The sequence below is a fragment of the Phyllobates terribilis genome, unplaced genomic scaffold, assembly GCF_046119375.1.
Source record: "Phyllobates terribilis strain yellow unplaced genomic scaffold, ASM4611937v1 Scaffold_3__8_contigs__length_932513732, whole genome shotgun sequence".
Lineage (NCBI taxonomy): Eukaryota > Metazoa > Chordata > Amphibia > Anura > Dendrobatidae > Phyllobates > Phyllobates terribilis.
Window position 1 is genome coordinate 625,800,582 of NW_027362763.1, and position 20,163 is coordinate 625,820,744.

General features: G+C 42.5%; 1 protein-coding gene across 3 annotated transcripts in view; it reads right to left on the reverse strand.

Annotated features, from left to right (window-relative positions):
• The window catches only part of KMO (kynurenine 3-monooxygenase), a 1,041,428-nt gene that overhangs the window by 43,804 nt on the left and 977,461 nt on the right, over nt 1-20,163 (reverse strand). For 2 of the 3 annotated variants that reach the window (XM_073673270.1, XM_073673272.1), the window contains one exon: nt 925-984. The exons of the other annotated variant lie outside the window; for it this stretch is intronic. In XM_073673270.1, coding sequence (XP_073529371.1) covers nt 925-984 — 60 coding nt within the window. The remainder of the gene's footprint in view (nt 1-924; nt 985-20,163) is intronic. 3 annotated transcript variants of the gene reach the window in all.

Here is a 20,163-nt window from a genome sequence, read left to right on the forward strand (position 1 = left end):
TTTTTCAATCCTTTTTTCTCATATGAAAAAAAACATTGCTTTGCTTTCCTTATGCACTAAATTACGGACAGCATATGGATCACCTCTATGTGCTATCTGTTCTTTTTCAAAGAGCCATTGACTTTTATTGGTGCGTTTGATCCACAGCATGAATCAAAGAAGGACATGTCTCCATTTTTTTCCTGGACAACTTTGAAAAAATGAATATGTGGAAAGGCACATTTATTATAATGATACAGTGCTCTATCCCCTAAAATAACAGATAGCACACATATAAAAAAAAAAAATTGTGTGTGATAGAGCCCTCATAGGCAGCCTTGTCTGGTCTTAAAAGATATCAGGCAATGGCGCTATCATAGAGAACACATGACATAGTTGCTGGCCGGATGATCTGCCTATCATTTGGAAAACAGCTATACAAAGTGATATAAGTCATTATTTAATGATTGCCTACATAAGTAGTCTCTTCCGTCAGATGGGAGCCCTGCGCACAACCTCTTGTCTGCATGTCAGCAACATCAGCTCTTCTTTTGATTAGCCTGCCTGGCGCAATGTCAGATGCCCATCACACTGCAGTGATACTTTTGGCCAGACCAGATAATCAAAAGATGAATTGAGGATGCTGCCAGATAAGAGGCTGATGTTGAAATGGTTGCTGCGAAGCAATTCGCACCATATCTAAAGGCAACCATTAAGATTCAGATAACAAGTAAATTATATAATTGAATTTTGGAGTTTTCATTGTAAATAGTGTAAAAATGAATTGATTGCAATTTAGATCAGTTTTGTAGACATATATTAAAGAGGTATTCTTAACTTTTTTTTTTTTCAATTTATAGCATGTCTACAGAATATAACATAGTTGACTAATAAATTCAGATCCCACTTCTGTGATACTTTAAAATTCTTATAAATTATAGTGACCTTATTTTGCCACTTCCAACGAAGAACAACTTTGTGGTATCGTATCCTAGTGAATGTTACCTAAGGGAAAAACAGAGAAAAGAGTAAATAAGTATAAATCTAAGTTTAATTTAAGCTGTGATTTCCCCCACCTCTGCTGGCTGTATTCGCTTGATAGGTCTTTCACCTAATCACTGCTTTACCCCTACTTTTAGTTATGACCTCCTTGTATACTCTGCCTTGAATATCCTGCATCTGGCTCAGTCTTAATTATCTGATAAAGATGAGCAGAGTCATCGCCCTCTATTTCACACCTGCATGCATTTTGTAGCAAATATATCGTAAGTAGTGTTGAACGATACCTTCCGATATCAGGAAATATCGTATCAGATTGGATCGGACCGATACCCAAAAAGTATCGGATATCGCCGATTCCGATACCGGAAACCAATGCAAGTCAATGGGACACAAATATCGCAATGAAAATAAACCCTTTCTTTCCTTGTAGGTTAATTCTACATGAAGTAAAACAACTAAGAATAATGTAGAATGTATTACGTGAAAAGCCGGCAATTCATCAGCGGCATACACCGGTACCCGACAATTTACAACAGAAAGAATAGAGCTTCACACATAGATTAGATAGATAGAAACATGTCAGTCACATATATATGAAGTACAGTGACAGTGTTGATTACTGTACTTGTCATTTAGTGTAAACGATTTATTTAAAAAAATAATAGTGTTTTCATGCACCGTCTCTTTAAAAAAGCCGGCCGGCAATTCAGCATCTGTACCCGACAATTTATAACAGAAAGAATAGAGTATCTCACACAGATTAGATAGATAGAAGCATGTCAGTCACATATATAAGAAGTACAGTGATAGTGTTGATTACTGTAGTTGTCCTTTAGTGTTTAAATAAAGGATTTATTTAAAAAAAAATTGGCGTAGGGTTCCCCGTAATTTTAGGCTCTAGCGGAGGTTAAGCAGACAGCTGGGGCAGATGTTTGAAGCCTGGGAAGGGGGTAATACCCACGGAGCTTCCCAGGCTACTAATATCAGCCCCCAGCTGAATACCTACCCTTTACTAGCTATTAAAATGGGAGCCCCCCCAAAAAATGACGTGGGGTCCCCCCTATTTTAATAGCTAGCAAAAGCTAGGCAGACAGCTGGGGGCTGATATTAATAGCCCAGGAAGGGTGCCATGAATATTGGCCCCCTCCCAGGCTAGAAACACCAGCCGTCAGCCGCCCTATATTTGGCGCATTCATAGGATGTACCAATTCTGGCACTTAGCCTCGCTCTTCCACGCTGCCCTGGTGCGGTGGCAGGGGGTAATAGTGGTGGGGTTCATGTCAGCGCCAGCTGCCATGAAGCCCAGGTTAGTAATGATGGGCGTCTATAAGACACCCCCATTACTAACCTACAAAGTGTTAAAAATAAAAAACACACACTACACCCAGAAAAAAATAATTTATTTGAAATAAAAACACCATTTTATTTAATTCTTAGTTTACTAAAAAAAAAATAGTTACCTGTCCACTTTCCTGCGCTGATCTCCCATGCACAGCTGTCACATCTGGAGATGAGACAGCTGTCATGGCTGCTGTAAGCTCACACTGCCGGGAACACGTCCGCTCCCGGCAGCGGGAGCCCCTGACTTGGGTCACCGGAGTGCATTCAGTCAGCGCAGCTCCGGAGACCTCCTTTACGGCACTGCTATACCGTGGGAATTTCTCACGGTACAGCGGGGCCGTAAAGCAGCTAACCGGAGCAGTGCTGCCTGAACTCCGGCGAACCCGCTTATGCCATGACGGGGCTGCTTTACGGCCCCATCATTCTAGCGGCGGCAGCGGTTCAGAGCGGTCACATTCTATGTGGCTGCTCTGAACTGGAGATCATCGTGGGACACTCGTGGACTACTACGGAGGGGTAAGGATAAGATTGTGGTTTATTATTTTATATTTTATTACAGGAGATCGATGGCTTCGGGGAATTAGGTGTCTAGGTGAGTATAGGTGTAGTTTTTTATTTTTTACTTTATTTTAGGTGGCGATCGGCGGGGACAGGTAATGTATAAACTAATTTATTGTAGGTAACCACTGGCCACCAATGACATGTATTTAACATTTATTGGGGACCATGGGGCAGTTTAAATAGCAGGATCAGGCTGATGGGAACTACTGCTCCCATCAAGCTGATCCTGCTGGCACGAGTGGACGGGTTACAGACATAGGCCGATGGGAGTAGTAGTGTTACATCGGCCTATGTCTGCCTGCACGCACACCCCCCCCCAGACATCGCACAGACACCGCGCGCACACATCGCACAGACACCCACACACACTAATCATGACGGGTCAGATGGTCTGCGAGGTGTGGCTGACCTGTGCGGCCGTGGGAAAGTTCATGTGAGTTCATGCAATGCAATCAAGCATGAACTCACATGAACCCTCCGAGGGCACCGCGGCGACTTCAAATGAACAGCTGATCGGCATCAGCGGATACCTCAGCTGTTCATTTGAAATAACCGGCGGGAAAGCGCAGCACAGAACGGGAAAGCCGGCGGTGAAGTCTTTTCACTGCTGGCTTCCCCGCCCGGTCCTAACTTACGATCGGGATGGGAGGTGGCGAGGGGAGCGGAGGATCGGGGTGGGAGGCTGCGGGGAAGCAGTATGGGGCTGTGTGATTGTTTAAAAGCCGGCGGCTTTTTACCGCCCGCCGGCTTTTAAACAATCAGGAGAATTCTTTCAAGCTAGGATGGCATTCTGATGACAGGCTGGATCGCAGCTGAGCGCTGCCATCCAGCTTGTCATCCTTCAGAGACACTGCAGAGCGCAGGCATTATGGGAACTTCCGATTCCGGTATTCATTCTTATCCATGTATGTAAGTACATGGATAAGAATGAAGTGATTAACCAGAGTCAGCATGGGTTTGTAACTAACAAGTCATGTCAGACTAACTTAATTTCCTTCTATGACAGAATCACTGACTGGGTGGATCAGGGAAATGCTGTAGATATAGTATATCTTGACTTCAGCAAAGCATTTGACAAAGTATCTCACATCATCCTTATTGAAAAAATGACCAAGTATGCAATGGACCAGGCAACTGTTAGGTGGATTCATAACTGGCTTAGTGATCGGACTCAAAGGGTGGTTGTAAATGGCTTCACATCCAGCTGGATGAATGTCTCAAGTGGGGTACCACAGGGCTCCGTCCTGGGACCTGTATTGTTCAACATCTTTATCAATGATTTAGATGAAGGAATTGAGGGTAAACTGATTAAATTTGCTGATGACACAAAGCTAGGAGGGATAGCTAATACTAGAGAAGAGAGAGAGAGGATTCAAAAAGACCTAAATAAACTGGAGCAGTGGGCAGCAACCAACAGAATGGTTTTTAACAGAGAAAAATGCAAAGTACTACATCTGGGCAATAAAAATGAAAAAAGCATATACAGAATGGGAGGAATAGAGCTAAGCAACAGTACATGTGAAAAAGACTTAGGTATACTAATAGATCATAGACTGAACATGAGTCAACAGTGTGATGCAGCAGCAAAAAAAGGCAAATACAATTCTGGGATGTATTAACAGAAGCATACAGTCTAGATCACGTGAAGTCATTATCGGTCTTTACTCCTCTTTGGTCAGACCTCATCTGGAATACTGTGTACAGTTTTGGGCACCACATTTTAAAAAAGACATAGACAAACTGGAGCAAGTTCAGAGAAGAGCGACCAGAATGGTGACTGGTCTGCAAACCATGTCCTATGAGGAACGGTTGCAGGATTTGGGAATGTTTAGCTTGCAAAAAAGAAGACTGAGAGGAGACTTAATAGCTGTCTACAAATATGTCAAGGCCTGTCACATTGTAGAAGGATCATCTTTATTCTCATTTGCACAAGGAAAGACTAGAAGCAATGGGATGAAACTAAATGGGAGGAGACACAGATTAGATATTAGAAAAAACTTTTTGACAGTTAGGGTGATTAATGAGTGGAACAGGCTGCCACGAGAGGTGGTGAGTTCCCCTTCAATGGACGTCTTCAAACAGAGGCTGGACAGACATCTGTCTGAGATGATCTAGTGAATCCTGCTTTGAGCAGGGGGTTGGACCAGATGACCCAGGAGGTCCCTTCCAACTCTACCATTCTATGATTCTATTCGATATTCTAAAAGTATCGGAATTAAGTATCGGAATTCCGATACCGCGAATATCGGCCGATACCCGATATTTCAGTATCGGAATGCTCAACACTAATCGTAAGCAATAGGTCTGCAAGACGTCAGTATGACGAGTGTACCATACAAGTGTAACAGAAGTGCACAGCTCTGAAGAAGTATACAGTAACTGGATACAATGTTTCTGTTAGTTTTCACTCTCACCTATATAGTCCTTCACTTCCTACTAACCCCCTAATCCCTACACCTAGTAAGGAACTGATCATTTCTCCCACCATCCTCCCCATCCATTTCACCTCCTAAAAACTGTTCCTCAACATAAAGGATTGTATCTCCAAACACAGACAGCCACCTCATGGCTTCTCCTGCTCCTACCTGCTAACACTTTCTCTTCTCCTCCTCACCGCCGGCAACATCTCTCCAAATCTCCAATATACACAAAGAAACATAAGTATAACCAAACATATGTAATTGCGATAATTTTATGGGAGAACCTCTTCATTTTCTGGAACAATTTAAAGGGTTTTTGGCCATGGCTATCATTATTTTATAGTGCACACAGAATGCAGCTGATGTCTTCACATCAGAATTATAGGCTGTAGACATGTAACAATTATAATAATTATTTATCATAGTTTTCCAAAATGTTCGTAAAAAATATTGTCTGTCCATGAATTTTTGATAAGCTGTCCAGAAAAAAACAAAAAGTGAAGTTGGCAACCCTGCCATAAAGGTGGTGCTAAATACTCAAAAAGTATAAAGTACACATACTGCACATATTCTTAATTAGAAGAGAAAAAAAGCGTGGCACTCACCCTAGAAGTAAAAAGAATAAGTACTTTATTTCTGAATGAGGTGTGCAAACACGCAGCATTAAAAAAAGACAATATCCATTTTGCGCTGTTTCTAGATGCTCAGGTGCTTGTTACTCGAGTCAAACATCGTAATGCTTGGGTGCATGACCCGAGTAATGAGTATAATGGAAGAAAAAGGAAAATCCAGCTTCCACAACGTAAAATCTGCTTTCTTTCTTTAATCCTTTAAAAATAGAGACATAGGTACAAACCACTGAGGAAGGTGTGAGGGAAAAGGAAAAACGCAGCACACTAGATGCGTTTCGAGCACATTACATGCTCTTGAACTCAGTGTGATGTGCTCAGCTACACATGAGTGTATATAATGAGTCAGGTACGTGATCACTGGTTGAGATCCTGGGCGTGATTAGGTGGACAACTCATTAATTAGCCAGACACTATTAACACAAGATATGGGCGGAGAAAAAGAATATAATGTTAAAAAACACATAATAAAATACAATAACACTTGTGCAAAGACATGAAAACATGAAATCCACTGAGCAGTCAAATATGAAAAAGGGAAAATACGTTGAACCAAAAGAAAGTGTATAACATCCAAAATCAGCGGGACTGTGTGAGCATGAAACGAGGAACTCCCATTAAAGACCAATAAATTATGTATAGAAGTATGTAATCAAAAATGCATGTAGTCATTAAAATTAATAGAAGTACATTAACACAAAAACGGAAACAGGTGTTAAAAAAATTAATATCCAGGCAATCAATATAACATATTAGAATCTAATATATATAATCTGCTTATCCCATCTGTCTGTCCGTCCAGGAAATCCCGCGTCGCTGATTGGTCCGACCGCGGCCAATCAGCGACGCGGGATTTCAGAACAAGATGGCGGCCATTAGCGGCTCATCTGCCGCACGGAGGTCAGCGGCGATGCAGCCGGGAGATGACCGGCGCTAGCCGGTCATCTCCCGGCTGCTCGCAGCAGAAGTGCCCCGACCAGCGGCCTAGGCGGCACCGCTCCCCGGTCCTCCCTTCACACTTGCCGTCGGGAGATCAGGGGCCCTAGCCGCTGATCTCCCGACGGTAGCCACATGGAGGTCAGCGGTGATGCAGCCGGGAGATGACAGGCGCTAGGCAGGTGCTACCCGCACAGGCAGCGCCGCTCCCCGGTCCTCACTAACACGGTTCGCTGGCCGCGACCAATCAGCGATATTGGCGCGAAATTTAAAACACCGCTGTCCTGATTGGTCGCTGCCGGCGGCCGCCACCAATCAGCAACGAACGCAGTCCGGCCGCAAATTGGTGCCGGATTTGAAACACGCTTCGCTGATTGGTCGCGGCCGGGCAGGTACGACCAATCAGCGATATTGGTGCGAAATTTAAAACACCGCTTCTCTGATTGGTCGGGGCCAGCCGGCCGCGACCAATCAGCGACTGGCACAGCCCGGCCTCGAATTGGCGGATTTGAAACATGTAGGCCACAGTCGGTAGATCACCAGCGACGCAGCCGGGAGATGACCGGTGCTAGCCGGTCATCTCCCGGCTGCTCGCAGCAGAAGTACCCCGACCGGCGGCCTCGCTCCCCAGTCCTCCCTTCACACTTGCCGTCGAGAGATCAGCGGCCCTAGCCACTGATTTCCCGATGGTAGCCGCATGGAGGTCAGCGGCGATGCAGCCGGGAGATGACCGGCAGTAGCCGGTCATCTCCCGGCTGCTCGCAGCGGAAGTACCCGCACAGGCAGCACCGCTCTCAGGTCCTCACCAACACGGTTCGCTGAATCAGCGATATTGGCGCCAAATTTAAACACCGCTCTGCTGATTGGTCTTGGCCGCCAGCCGCGACCAATCAGCGATTTTGGTGCCAAATTTAAACACGCTCTCTGGCCAATTGGCGCCGGATTTAAAATCAGTACGCCACCGTCGGGAGATAGCAGGGCTGACTCCGCCCATGTGGTCATGTGACTCCGCATACATATTCTAGAATACCCGATGCGTTAGAATTGGGCCATCATCTAGTACCTTATAATAGTAATTGTTTGTCTAAATTACTTCGCACAACAGCTGCAAGAAGAATTTCCTGTAAGGGTAATATAATAATAAAAGATAAAGAACAATCATTCATACATTTTTACTATTGCTGAAAAAAATTAAAATAATCCAATAGGAATAATATATTTAATTCCAGCATATAATATAACCAAGGAGGTAACAAATTCCCGCAGTTTAAGTGAACTATTGAGATGGAGGCTCAAAGTTCAAGGAGCCCGTATATTAGTATTCAACAGGAGTCATTTGTCAGGATACGCACAAGAGGAATGCACAGACTATCACTGCAAGGTACGTACTGATGTTACACATGTAATTGCTGGTTTTAATGGTGATAATATTTCCCAGAGAAGGAATTAGTCCACAATGAGCGGCCATCTAGGAAATATGTATCAGATTTATTTGCTGTTTGCTTTACTGTATTTTATTGAAAAGAATAAAAATAATACAATAGGGATGATATATTTAACTCCCATGTTTAGTATAACCTAGGAGATAACAAGGTCCCGCAGTTTAAGTGAACTGTTCAACTGAAGGCTCACAGTTCAAGAACACCGCAGGTTAATCTTCCACAGAGAAATCACTTGTCAGAAAGCCACACAAGAAAGATGCACGGAAATCACTGCAAATTATGTATTACACATCCAATTGCTAGTTTTAATGGTAATGATGTTACCTAGAGGAGAAACTAATCCACAATCAGCAGTCATCAGGGAATTATGTGTCAGGATATGTGACATATTGGTAATTTGATTTTCCTGAAACCCATGACAGCACCATACAAGAGAATAGGATCCGCCCCTATTACCAGACAGGAAGCCTTGAGCACAAAATAAAAAGGCAACTGCCACTTCCTCCTTCAATGTGGTTTCCAGGAGTCAAGTAGGAGTCACCCAATTCATCATCATTCTTATTTATACATTCACTTAAGCCCATTCTTCACTGTGGGAAGAGAAGACTAAGAACCATCATCAGCCAAAAGCCAAAATCCTTCAATGGATAGTGCTAGAAGAAGAAAGATTGTGAAATTTTTAGACATTATGTTGATTGAATGATAACTATCAATTTGGAGCTTTAACCTAAAGCGCCAACAAGAGTAAAAAGGATTTTTACAACACTCTTTCCTCTTTATCTCCCAGAGAAAGGTCTGTAGTTAGAGACTTCACTTATGTGCATGGTTGAATATCTTTCGCAGATTTAGTTAGATATTCTGTTCTCATTAAATCACCTAACCAACAACTGAAGTATATAAGAACTAGTACTAAGACTCCGCGTGTAATAGAAGTAGAAGTACATCGATTCAGGGAACCTGGTAACCTTAACCAAGGTTTGACTAGGGTTTCTACCTTAATATTGTTGGCATTTACAATTGAAGGCCCCACTTGAGGCCACGATCTGGGCCGTAAGAAACCTTTCTAGGGTCAACGATCACATAATTGTTCAAAACTACCCTACTCTATGCTATAAAAAGTAGATAGAGCATCCCAGATTGCCAAAATGGGGATTCCAAAAAAAAGCAGAAATATTTAGTACTTTATATCCCTTAGGATGTAACGTTAAGTCCCCCCAAGAAATGTTTTTAAGCCGAATGGACACTTATAGTTCGAGATTTCCATCCTAGGAAGTTTCTGGCTACCACAATCTAGCCAACTACCAAGAGCTAACACAACTAGAAAGGGCAAAACACAGATCTGAGCTATTCCAAAAGAAAAGTCACAATCCACCGTTCATGCAGGGATGATCGTATTTACGCTATTCCCCTATAATCTACAACATGGAAAAATGAGGTGTATAATAGCTAGAATTAATAAAACCCCCTTAGTATGACTTAATGATCCACATGATAGGGACTACCGAAGTAATATAGAATTAAAGACCAGAAAAGCACAAAAGACTTTGAAAAACGTCCCAGATTACAAAAGTACAAACTCTTTATTGAAAGAAAATTGAATGGAAACAATACAGATCACTCAGAGACACAAAATTAAAAACAATAGAAGAGCAAGGAGACGAGGACCAAATTGAATATATTACCCCATAAAAATCAATTATATATCAATACAAAGGGGTCACTCACAAAAGAAATCATGAGATAGTGGCTCACGTATCTATCACATTCAATAAGTCCCACAGTGGGAGCAAATTAAGTATACTTCCATAGTTTTTAATTTTGTGTCTCTGAGTGATCCGTATTGTTTCCATTCAATTTTCTTTCAATAAAGAGTTTGTACTTTTGTAATCTGGGACGTTTTTCAAAGTCTTTTGTGCTATTCCCCTATAATAGCATCCATTCTGCAACTTAAGTGGATGTTAATATAATCCAACCATGGACATTGTTAGATGAAAATAGTTAAACTGCAAAACAGATTAGTTTTCAAGCAAAGAAATTAAGTAAACCGAGTGATAACCATCACCTCTGATGGTTTTTTTTTCCAAAGCAACTCGTTCAGAAGGAGATATAGATCTCTTAAGGTAGTGGTCAAATCTCAGATGGTCTTATGCTAAGGTATTAGCATCCCGTCCCATTAAACATGTATCTTAAGTAGGTATCATCCTGTGCATGAGTAATAATCAGAATGGTCTTACTTCAGTGTGAAGGCATTCGTCTTACCTAGGAAAGATGTTTCTCCTTCGCCACAGGAGTCTCACGGATACGTGGACATTTTAACTCATCCACTGATTCCTCCTTTGATAGGTTTATTGCAGAGTTGCCATCTTATCTCTCTAAGAGCACACTGACTGGATATTTAACCAACTCGCCACTTAGTTAAGTCTACCAGTTTATGACTTTAATCCCAAGAATACATATTGTGTAATATGGCTCCATTAAGTTAATTTCCAATTAGTCCATCTGCCCCACTTCTAACTGGCAGGATACACTGGTCTTGAAATAATTTTACCAGATCTGGTATAATCATGTCTGTCGAGCTCCATTAGGAGGATGGACTGGGATATTTACTGGTTCATCAGTCCCATACCGGCGAGTCCAACTCGTACCTCCCTTAGGAGGGCAGACAGGTAGTGCTGCCCGACTCATTTCAATCAAGTTTATCTTATCATTCCGACTCAGAAGGGTAGATTGAGGCAATTCGTGGTTTATCAACCATCGATACCAGCGAGTCCAGCTCGCACTTCCCTTAGGAAGGCCAACCGGTAGTGCTGATTTACTTGCCACAATCAAGTTTATCTTACAATTCTATACCAGGAGGGTAGATTAAGGCAACTGGTGGTTTATCAGCCTCCAATACCGGCGAGTCCAGCTTGCACTTCCCTTAGGAAGGCCGACCGGTATAATGCTGACTTACTTGGCACAATCAAGTTTATCTTACCATAACATATCAGGAGGGTAGATTGGGGCAATTGGTGGTTTATTAACTTCCCTACCGGTGAGTCCAACTCATATCTCCCTTAGGAGGTCAGACCGGTATAGTGTCATCCCTCTTGGTACGATCAAGTTTGTTATCACCCTAAACCAGGAGGGTAGATTGGGGCAAATTTTGGTTTTCCAGCCCCCCCACCGGTGAGTACAACCTGCAGCTCCTCTTACCACTCCCTATCAGCGGGATATGGGGTATAGAGAGTTTAATCACTTAATGTCCAAAAGGTCATTTGAAGACTCCAGGTAGGAGTTTTAAGTGGACTTACAGTGGTTTATTTAACCCCTTTATCCCCGAGGGTGGTTTTCATATTAATGACCGGGCCAATTTTTACAATTCTGACCACTGTCACTTTATGAGGTGATGTCACGGGTGTGTCGCCACGAAGATCGTCACGATTACACAGCCTGACTTCTCGCAGCTGACTTTTTGGTGCTTTGTGTTTTTCGGCAGTGAGGGAGTTAATTCTCTCTCTCTCTGTGCTAGACGAGGTCCAGCCTCGCCCAGCTGCAATCAATGCTGCTGTAGTGAGACTCCTTCAAATGCCTGCTGGTCTGTTAGGGAAGTGTCGGTGAAAGCATTTCATGCAGACTAACAGAGCGGATCGTGGTATTTGGAGTTTCAGAGATAAGTGTATTTGGAGTGTTTTTTCCCTTCCTCGCTTTATCATTTATCTCCTTTCCCGTTGGTGTTCCCTCTGTTGTAGTTGTGTAGTGTTTGTATGCAAGGTGGTTTTGGTTTTTCCCTTGTACTGTCTCGTTCGTCTAAGTACTGTGTGTGGGCATATTATTACTTGTCCCCTTTTGTTGTGATCGGGGTCCTTCTCAGGACTAGATTACTTAGGTGCAGGGATCCTCAGGAGGTAGGGGTTACGCTGGCGGCCTGGACCTCTGTACCTTTAACAGTACCTCCAGGTTGAGGGATTAGTCAGGGCCCCAGCTTAGGGTCAGCTTAGGCCCCCTACCTCCAGTATACAGAAACAGCGTGACAGGTGATTACTCTGGAACGCTTCAATGGATCCCGCTGATTCTGAAATTTTTTTTCGTGACATATTGTACTTCATGACAATGGTAAAATTTCTTCGATATCACTTGCGTTTATTTGTGAAAAAAACAGAGGTATGTCACACAAAATAGCTAATAAATAACATTTCCCACATGTCTACTTTACATCAGCACAATTTTGGTACCAATTTTTTTTTTTATTAGGGAGCTATAAGGGTTAAAAGTTGACCAGTGATTTCTCATGTTTCCAACAAAATTTACAAAACCATTTTTTTTAGGGACCACATCACATTTGAAGTCACTTTGAGGGGTCTTTATGACAGAAAATACCCAAAAGTGACACTATTCTAAAAACTGCACCCCTTAAGGTGCTCAAAACCACATTCAAGAACTTTATTAACCCTTCAGGTGCTTCACAGGAATTTTTAGAATGTGGAAGAAAAAAATGAAATTTAGCTTTTTTCACAAAAATGTTACTTTAGACCCAATTTTTTTTTATTTTCGCAGGGGTAACAGGAAAAAATAGACCCCAAAATTTGTTGTGAAATTTCCCCTGAGCACGCAGATACCCCATACGTGGGGAAAAACCACTGTTTGGGTGCACGGCAGGGTTCGGAAGGGAAGGAGTGCCATTTGACTTTTTGATCGTAAAATTTGCTTGAATAATTAGCGGACGCCATGTTGCGTTTAGAGAGCCCCTGATGTGCCTAAACAGTGGAAAACCCCCACAAGTGACACCATTTTGGAAACTAGACCCCTCAGAGAACTTATCTAGATGTGTGGTGAGCACCTTGAACCCCCAGGTGCTTCACAGAAGTTTAGAACATTGAGCCGTAAAAATAAAATGTTCACATTTTTGCAACAAAAATGTTTTTCAGCCTCCAATTTTGCATTTTCATGAGGATAACAGGAGAAATTGCACCATGCAATTTGTTGTGCAATTCCTCCTGGGCACGCCAATACCCCATATGTGGGGGAAAACCACTGTGTGGGCGCACGGCAGAGCCCAGAAGAGAAGGAGCGCCATTTGACTTTTTGAATGTAAAATTTCCGTGAATAATTACCGGACAGCATGTTGCGTTTGGAGTGCCCCTGATGTGCCTAAACAGTGGAAACCCCCCACAAGTGACACCATTTTGGAAACTAGACCCCTCAGGAAACTTATCTAGATGTGTGGTGAGCACCTTGAACCCCCAGGTGCTTAACAGAAGTTTAGAACATTGAGCTGTAAAAAGAATATTTTCACATTTTTCCCACAAAAATGTTTTTGAGCCCCCAATTTTGCATTTTCATAAGGGTAACAGAAGAAATTGCACCATGCAGTTTATTGTGCAATTTCTCCTCAGTAAGCAGGTACCCCATATGTGGGGAAAACCACTGTTTGGGTGCACGGCAGGGTTCGGAAGGGAAGGAGTGCCATTTGACATTTTGAATGTAAAATTTACTTGAATACTTAGTGGATGTGCCCCTGATGTGCCTAAACAGTGGAAAACCCCCACAAATGATACGATTTTAAGTGCCCAGGTGCTTCACAGAAGTTTATAACAGCCATGAAAATAAAAAAATCTAACTTTTTCCATAAAATGATGTTTTTGCCCCAATTTTTTTATTTTCACAAGGGTAAGAGGAGAAAATGGACCCCAAAAACTGTTGTGCAATTTCTCCTGAGTACGCCAATACCCCATATGTGGGGAAAATACAGTGTTTGGGCGCACGGCAGAGTTCAGAAGGGAAGGAGCATTGTGTGACTTTTTGAACGCAAAATTGGCTGGAATTGAGAGCGGACGCCATGTTGCGTTTGGAGAGCCCCTGATGTGCCTAAATAGTGGAAACCCCATACAAGTGACCCCATTTTGGAAACTACACCCCTTAAGGATTTTATAAAGGGGTATAGTTAACATTTTGAACCCAGAGGTACGACACAGAATTTGATAACATTAGGTCATCATATTGAATAAGTTGCCATTAGTCTTGAGCGCAAGTGCTCGCTACTTGAGTTTGCATTAGGTACACGGATATGCACCATGTATCGCGTGTGCTTGAGTGACATGCTTGAGTCCCGATCACTCGTGCATGGCAGGCAATCCCAGCGAGTTTTTTTTGGCCATGAAGCATATGGGGCAGAGACTCAAGCATGTCACTTGAGCACCCGTGATACTCAGTGTATACCCGAGCACCCGATGCAAACTCAAGTAGTGAGCACTTGCGCTCAACACTAGTCACCATATTGTCATCTTTTTTTTTCACTTTTGAAAAAAATCCCTAGCCCAACCCTAACACAACCCTAACTCTAGAGTTTATTTTTTACGCCATTCCTCGTGCGGTATAAGTGATTAGACGACTTTATTCTTTGGGTCGGTGCCATTACGGTGATACCAGAATCATATCGGGTTTTTATGATTGACAGCTGTCACACACTAAAAGACGCATTTTTTTACAAAATCTAGTTTTTGCATTGCCATATTTTGAAAGCTATAATTTTTCCATATTTTGGAAGACAGAGTCATGTGATGGCTTGTTTTTTGCAGAATGACTTGACGTTTTTATTGGTGCCATTTTCAGGCACTTGACATTTTTTCATCGCTTTCTATTCCGATTTTTGTGAGGCAGAATAAACAAAAACCACCAATTCAGGAATTGTTTTTTTTTTTTTAATTCTGTTCCGCGTGTGGTAAAAGTGACAAGGTAGCTTTATTCTTCGGGTCAATACGTTTACAGCGGTACCACATTTATATAGTTTTTCTATGTTTTGGCGCTTGTACACAATAAAAGCTACATAGAAAAAAATATTTTTGCATCGCTTTATTCTGAGAGCTATAACTTTTTTATTTTTTGGCTGATGGAGCTGTATGGCGCTTGTTTTTTGCGGGATAAGATGACGTTTTCAGTGGTACCATTTTTATTTATATTTGTCTTTTTGATCGCGTGTTATTTCATTTTTTGTTTGGCAGTATGATGATAAAGCATTGTTTTTTGCTTCGTTTTTTTTTTTACCATGTTCACTAAAGGGGTTAATTAGTGGGACCGTTTTATAGGTCAGGTTGTTCCGGATGCGGTGATACCAAATATGTGTACTTTTATTGTTTGTTTTTTTTCTTTTTTCATAATAATATTTATTGATGGGTACATTATATTTTTATTTTTTGTGGATTATTTTTTTCTATTTATTTTTTTATATTTTTACAATTTTTATTTTTTTTCATTTTTTAACACTTTTTGACTTTTATTTTTTTATTCCCACTATGGGACTTTCACTTTTTTGTATTCTGATTGCCTGTATAGCACAAGAATGCAGCACCATCCCTGTGCTATACAGGCTGTCAGTGCTGCAGATGCAGAAGATATCTTTCTGCTGTCTGGTGACCCGGATGTTGTCATGACGACATCGGGTCGTCATGGCAACATCCGGGAAGCCGCGTCAGACAGCGCTGGAGGCCAGGAGAGGAGGGGAGTATTGCGATCACCTCCCTTTGCCCCCGCAATGCTGCGATCGACTTCGATCACAGCATTGAGGGGGTTAATGTTCCGGGAGCGGTGCGGGACCGCTCCCTGCACATAGCACCGGGTGTCAGCTGTGACTATCAGCTGATACCCGGCAGCAATCGCCCCTCACCGCTTCTGTGCGGACGCTATCGCCATATGACCTAATAATACGTCATTGGTCCAATCGGCCCAGGTCACCATGACGTACTATTAGGTCATACGTCAAAAAGGGGTTAAGCTTAGCCCAGCCATGTCCCTCTTGTACCTTCAACCAGGAGGGGGGGATTGACATGTAGATATTTATCAGCCAGTTCATCTAAAGGGATGGAGGCCTCTCATATGATGAGAGGCTGAAAAAGTTGAGCTTGTTTAGCTTAGAAAAATGACGCCTCAGAGGGGATCCCATTTACATGTATAAATATATGTGTGGTCAGTACAAAGGACTAGCACATGACTTATTCCCTACAAAGACCATACTAAGGACCAGGGGGCACTCATTAAGGGTAGAAGAAAAGCAATTCCAGCACCTAAATAGGAAAGGGTTCTTTACAGTCAGAGCAGTCAGAGTGTGAAATGCCAACCACAAGAGGTAGTAATGGCAGACACTATAACAGCTTTCAAAAAAGGGCTGGATGATTTCCTCGATACACATAACATTGTGGGCTGCAGTTAAATTAGACAAAATATTACACCTATAGTAGTACATTTGACCCAGGGTTCTAGTACTGATTGCCTTTTTTTGGGGTCAAGAGGGAATTTTTCCCCTGATACAAATTGGCTGAGTGTGTCCTGGGATTTTCCTTCTTCTGGATCAACAGTTTTTAGATATAGGTGTTTTAGTAATACCATTATTAGGATCATAAGAGTAATACAAAAAAATAAAACTAACGTATTTTTCGGACTATAAGACGCACTTTTTACCTCCAAAATTTTGGAGGAAAATGGGGGGGGGGGGGATTATAGTCCGATATACATAAATACTGTGGCTATGGGTGGTGGGGGATGTGAGGAAGCGACAGCGGCGGAGTAGCGGGGCACAGGAGGCAGCAGCCGCCTGCTGCAGCCTAAACTGTGCCCGCTACTAAAGAAAATGAATAGTCACTGCGCCCATGCCATGGGCGTGGGGAGCTGTGAATATTCATTTTCCTTAATAGCTGGCACGCTGCCTACAGCGCGGCTCCTGGTATGTATGGCACCCTTCATCCCTCATCACGGTATGTATGGCCCCCCTCATCCTGGTATGCTTGACACCCCTTGATCCTCATCACGCTGCACAGAAACAAAATAAACAATTATACTCACCTTCTCTCTCCTCCAATGCTGCGTCCCATTCTGTGCAGAATAGTCACTGCTCCCCACGCCGGGACTGTGGGGAGCAGTGACCATTAATTCTCGCTAATAGTGTGCACACTGTACCCACAGCGCGGCCCACTATTAAAATTCATGAATATTCACCACTCCCATGGGTGTGGTGAATATTCATGGACTTTAATAACGGTCACGCTGACCGTTAGTACAATTGGGGGAGAAAGGTTGAACTTTATGGACCTAGGTCTTTATTCAATCTATGTTACGTTACTAATGATCCTAGATTGTGAAGATCAACTGGACTTAAATTGGTATTTTTATTTTATTCACCCTTTACGAAGAAGATCACTGGGACATAGATGTTAAATGCTGACTAGTTCAATATGCTATCCAAGTATGAAGGATTGACTGGACCTGTTACTCAGCAGCTATCCTTTGGACTGTATTTAATAGAATCACATAAGACCAAGGGCATAGTTCAGAAAACCTCATTACCAATATCAGTAATATTGCTAGTAAAGGGTAGTGAAGCTTTGAGACCTTAGTGAAACAGATCTACAAGCCCCAAGTTGCCTGGCTAACCAGGCAACCCACCGTGAGGCAGACAGCTGAGGAAAATCCTAGACCTAACATGGCAGGGTTTTTCGCAACTATGAAGCGGTCTGAAAAAACCTTCAGACAGGCCAACATGAGACATAAGCCCAGACCTGAATTGGCATGAGGCCCAGCCAAGCGGCTCAATGCGCAAGCCATGAGGCCCAGCCATGAGGCCTAGCCATGAGGCTCAATGCGCAATTCATGAGGCCTAGCCATGAGACTCAGTGCGCAAGCCATGAGGCCTAGCCATGAGGTTCAATGCGCAAGCCATGAGGCCTAGCCATGAGGCTCAATACGCAAGCCATGAGGCCTAGCCATGAGGCTCAATACGCAAGCCATGAGGCCTAGCCATGAGGCTCAGTACGCAAGCCATGAGGCCTAGCCATGAGGCTCAGTACGCAAGCCATGAGGCCTAGCAATGAGGCTCAATACGCAAGCCATGAGACCTAGCCATGAGGTTCAATATGCAAGCCATGAGGCCTAGCCATGAGGATCAATACACAAGCCATGAGGCTCAATATGCAAGCCATGAGGCCTAGCTATGAGGCTAAATACGCAAGCCATGAGGCCTAGGCCAAACAAAGGTAGGTAGGTACGGAATTATAAAATGCAGATTCTTCCAGGCTGATGTTAGTATTTCAGAGGCCAACTGGGCCCCTGCTCACTGCCACTTGCTAGAGGTTGCTATAGAACAAAGCATGGTGTTCCATGATTCACGGCTGCTCCAGCCATGTGCTCCAGGCTTCTACATCCTTGACGACAGGAAACCACATTGAAGAAGGAAGTGGGAGTTGCCTTTTTATTTTGTGCTCAGGGTTTCCTGTCCGGTAATAGGGACGGATCCTACTCTCTCATATGGTGCTGTCATGTGTGAGGAGAAAAGATTAGTAATGTAACATGAATTGTTTCCTTAGATTTAGACAAGCTGGAATACGGGTATCAAGAATGTAGATCCAGAAAGCCTCTCAATCTCGTAATCTACGCTCCCTGTTACTTCCTTTAATGTGTTTTGGTACCTGTTCAATAGCGTATGCCTGCCCTGCAATGACGGATTTGTCTCTCATGATGCATAATGGATGTGTCTGGTAAAATTAGATATATTGCGATTTGAGAGATTGGAAATGTCATATAAGTGTTCACGCACCCTGGTTTTTAGTTTTCTTGTTGTGGACCCTATATACTTCAGGTAACACAACAGACATTCCAAAATGTAAACGACAAAATCGGAGTTACAATTTAGGAAACCCTGCGGGAATTTGTTACCTCCTTGGTTATATTATACACTGGAATTAAATATATTATTCCTATTGGATTATTTTTATTTTTTCCAGCAATAGTAAAAATGTATGAATGATTGTTCTTTATCTTGTATTATTATATTACCCTTACAGGAAATTCTTCTTGCAGCTGTTGTACGAAATAATTTAGACAATTACTATTATAAGGTATTATAATATATTATATTGATTGCCTGGATATTCATTTTTTGAACCACTGCTCCTGTTTTGTGTTAATGTTGTACTTCTATTAATTTTAATGACTACATGCATTTTTGATTACATACTTCTATTACATACATTTATTGGTCTTCAATGGGAGTTCCTCGTTCCATGCTCACACAGTCCCGCTGATTTTGGATGTTATACACTTTCGTTTGGTTCAATGTATTTTCCCTTTTTCATATTTGACTGCTCAGTGGATTTCATGTTTTCATGTCTTTGCACAAGTGTTATTGTATTTTATTATGTGGTTTTTAACATTATATTCTTTTTCTCCGCCCATATCTTGTGTTAATAGTGTCTCGCTAATTAATGAGTTGTCCACCTAACCACGCCCAGGATCTCAACCAGTGATCACGTACCTGACTCATTATATACACTCATGTATAGCTGAGCACATCACACTGAGTTCAAGAGCATGTAATGTGCTCGAAACGCATCTAGTGTGCTGCGTTTTTCCTTTCCCCTCACACCTCCAGTGGTTTGTACCCATGTCTCTATTTTTAAAGGATTAAATAAAGAAAGAAGATTTTACATTGTGGAAGTTGGATTTTCCTTTTTCTCCATTGTGGGCTGTGTCTGGCAGGGACACTATCTGTGCTTCAAACCACGAATTTGGGATGACATCAAAGGGTGAGCTGATTACTCCTTTGTCTTTATATTTGAGTATACTGGAAGTCAATGGTAAACGCCAGCATTTTTCGCCCCCCCTCCCCCGCCCGAGGTCTGGAGGAGTCTACAAATTATTTCAATCCCTATTTGTAGAGGACCATCAGGCAGCCATTACTATTGTTAGAAGGACAGCAGTCGGTTCTCACTATTGTTAGAGGGCCAACAGATGGCCCTCACTTTTGTCAGTGAGCCATCAGGTGGCCTTCACTCTAATTTTATAAGGCCAGCAGCCAGCCCTCACTCTACATTTATATAGGGTCAGCAG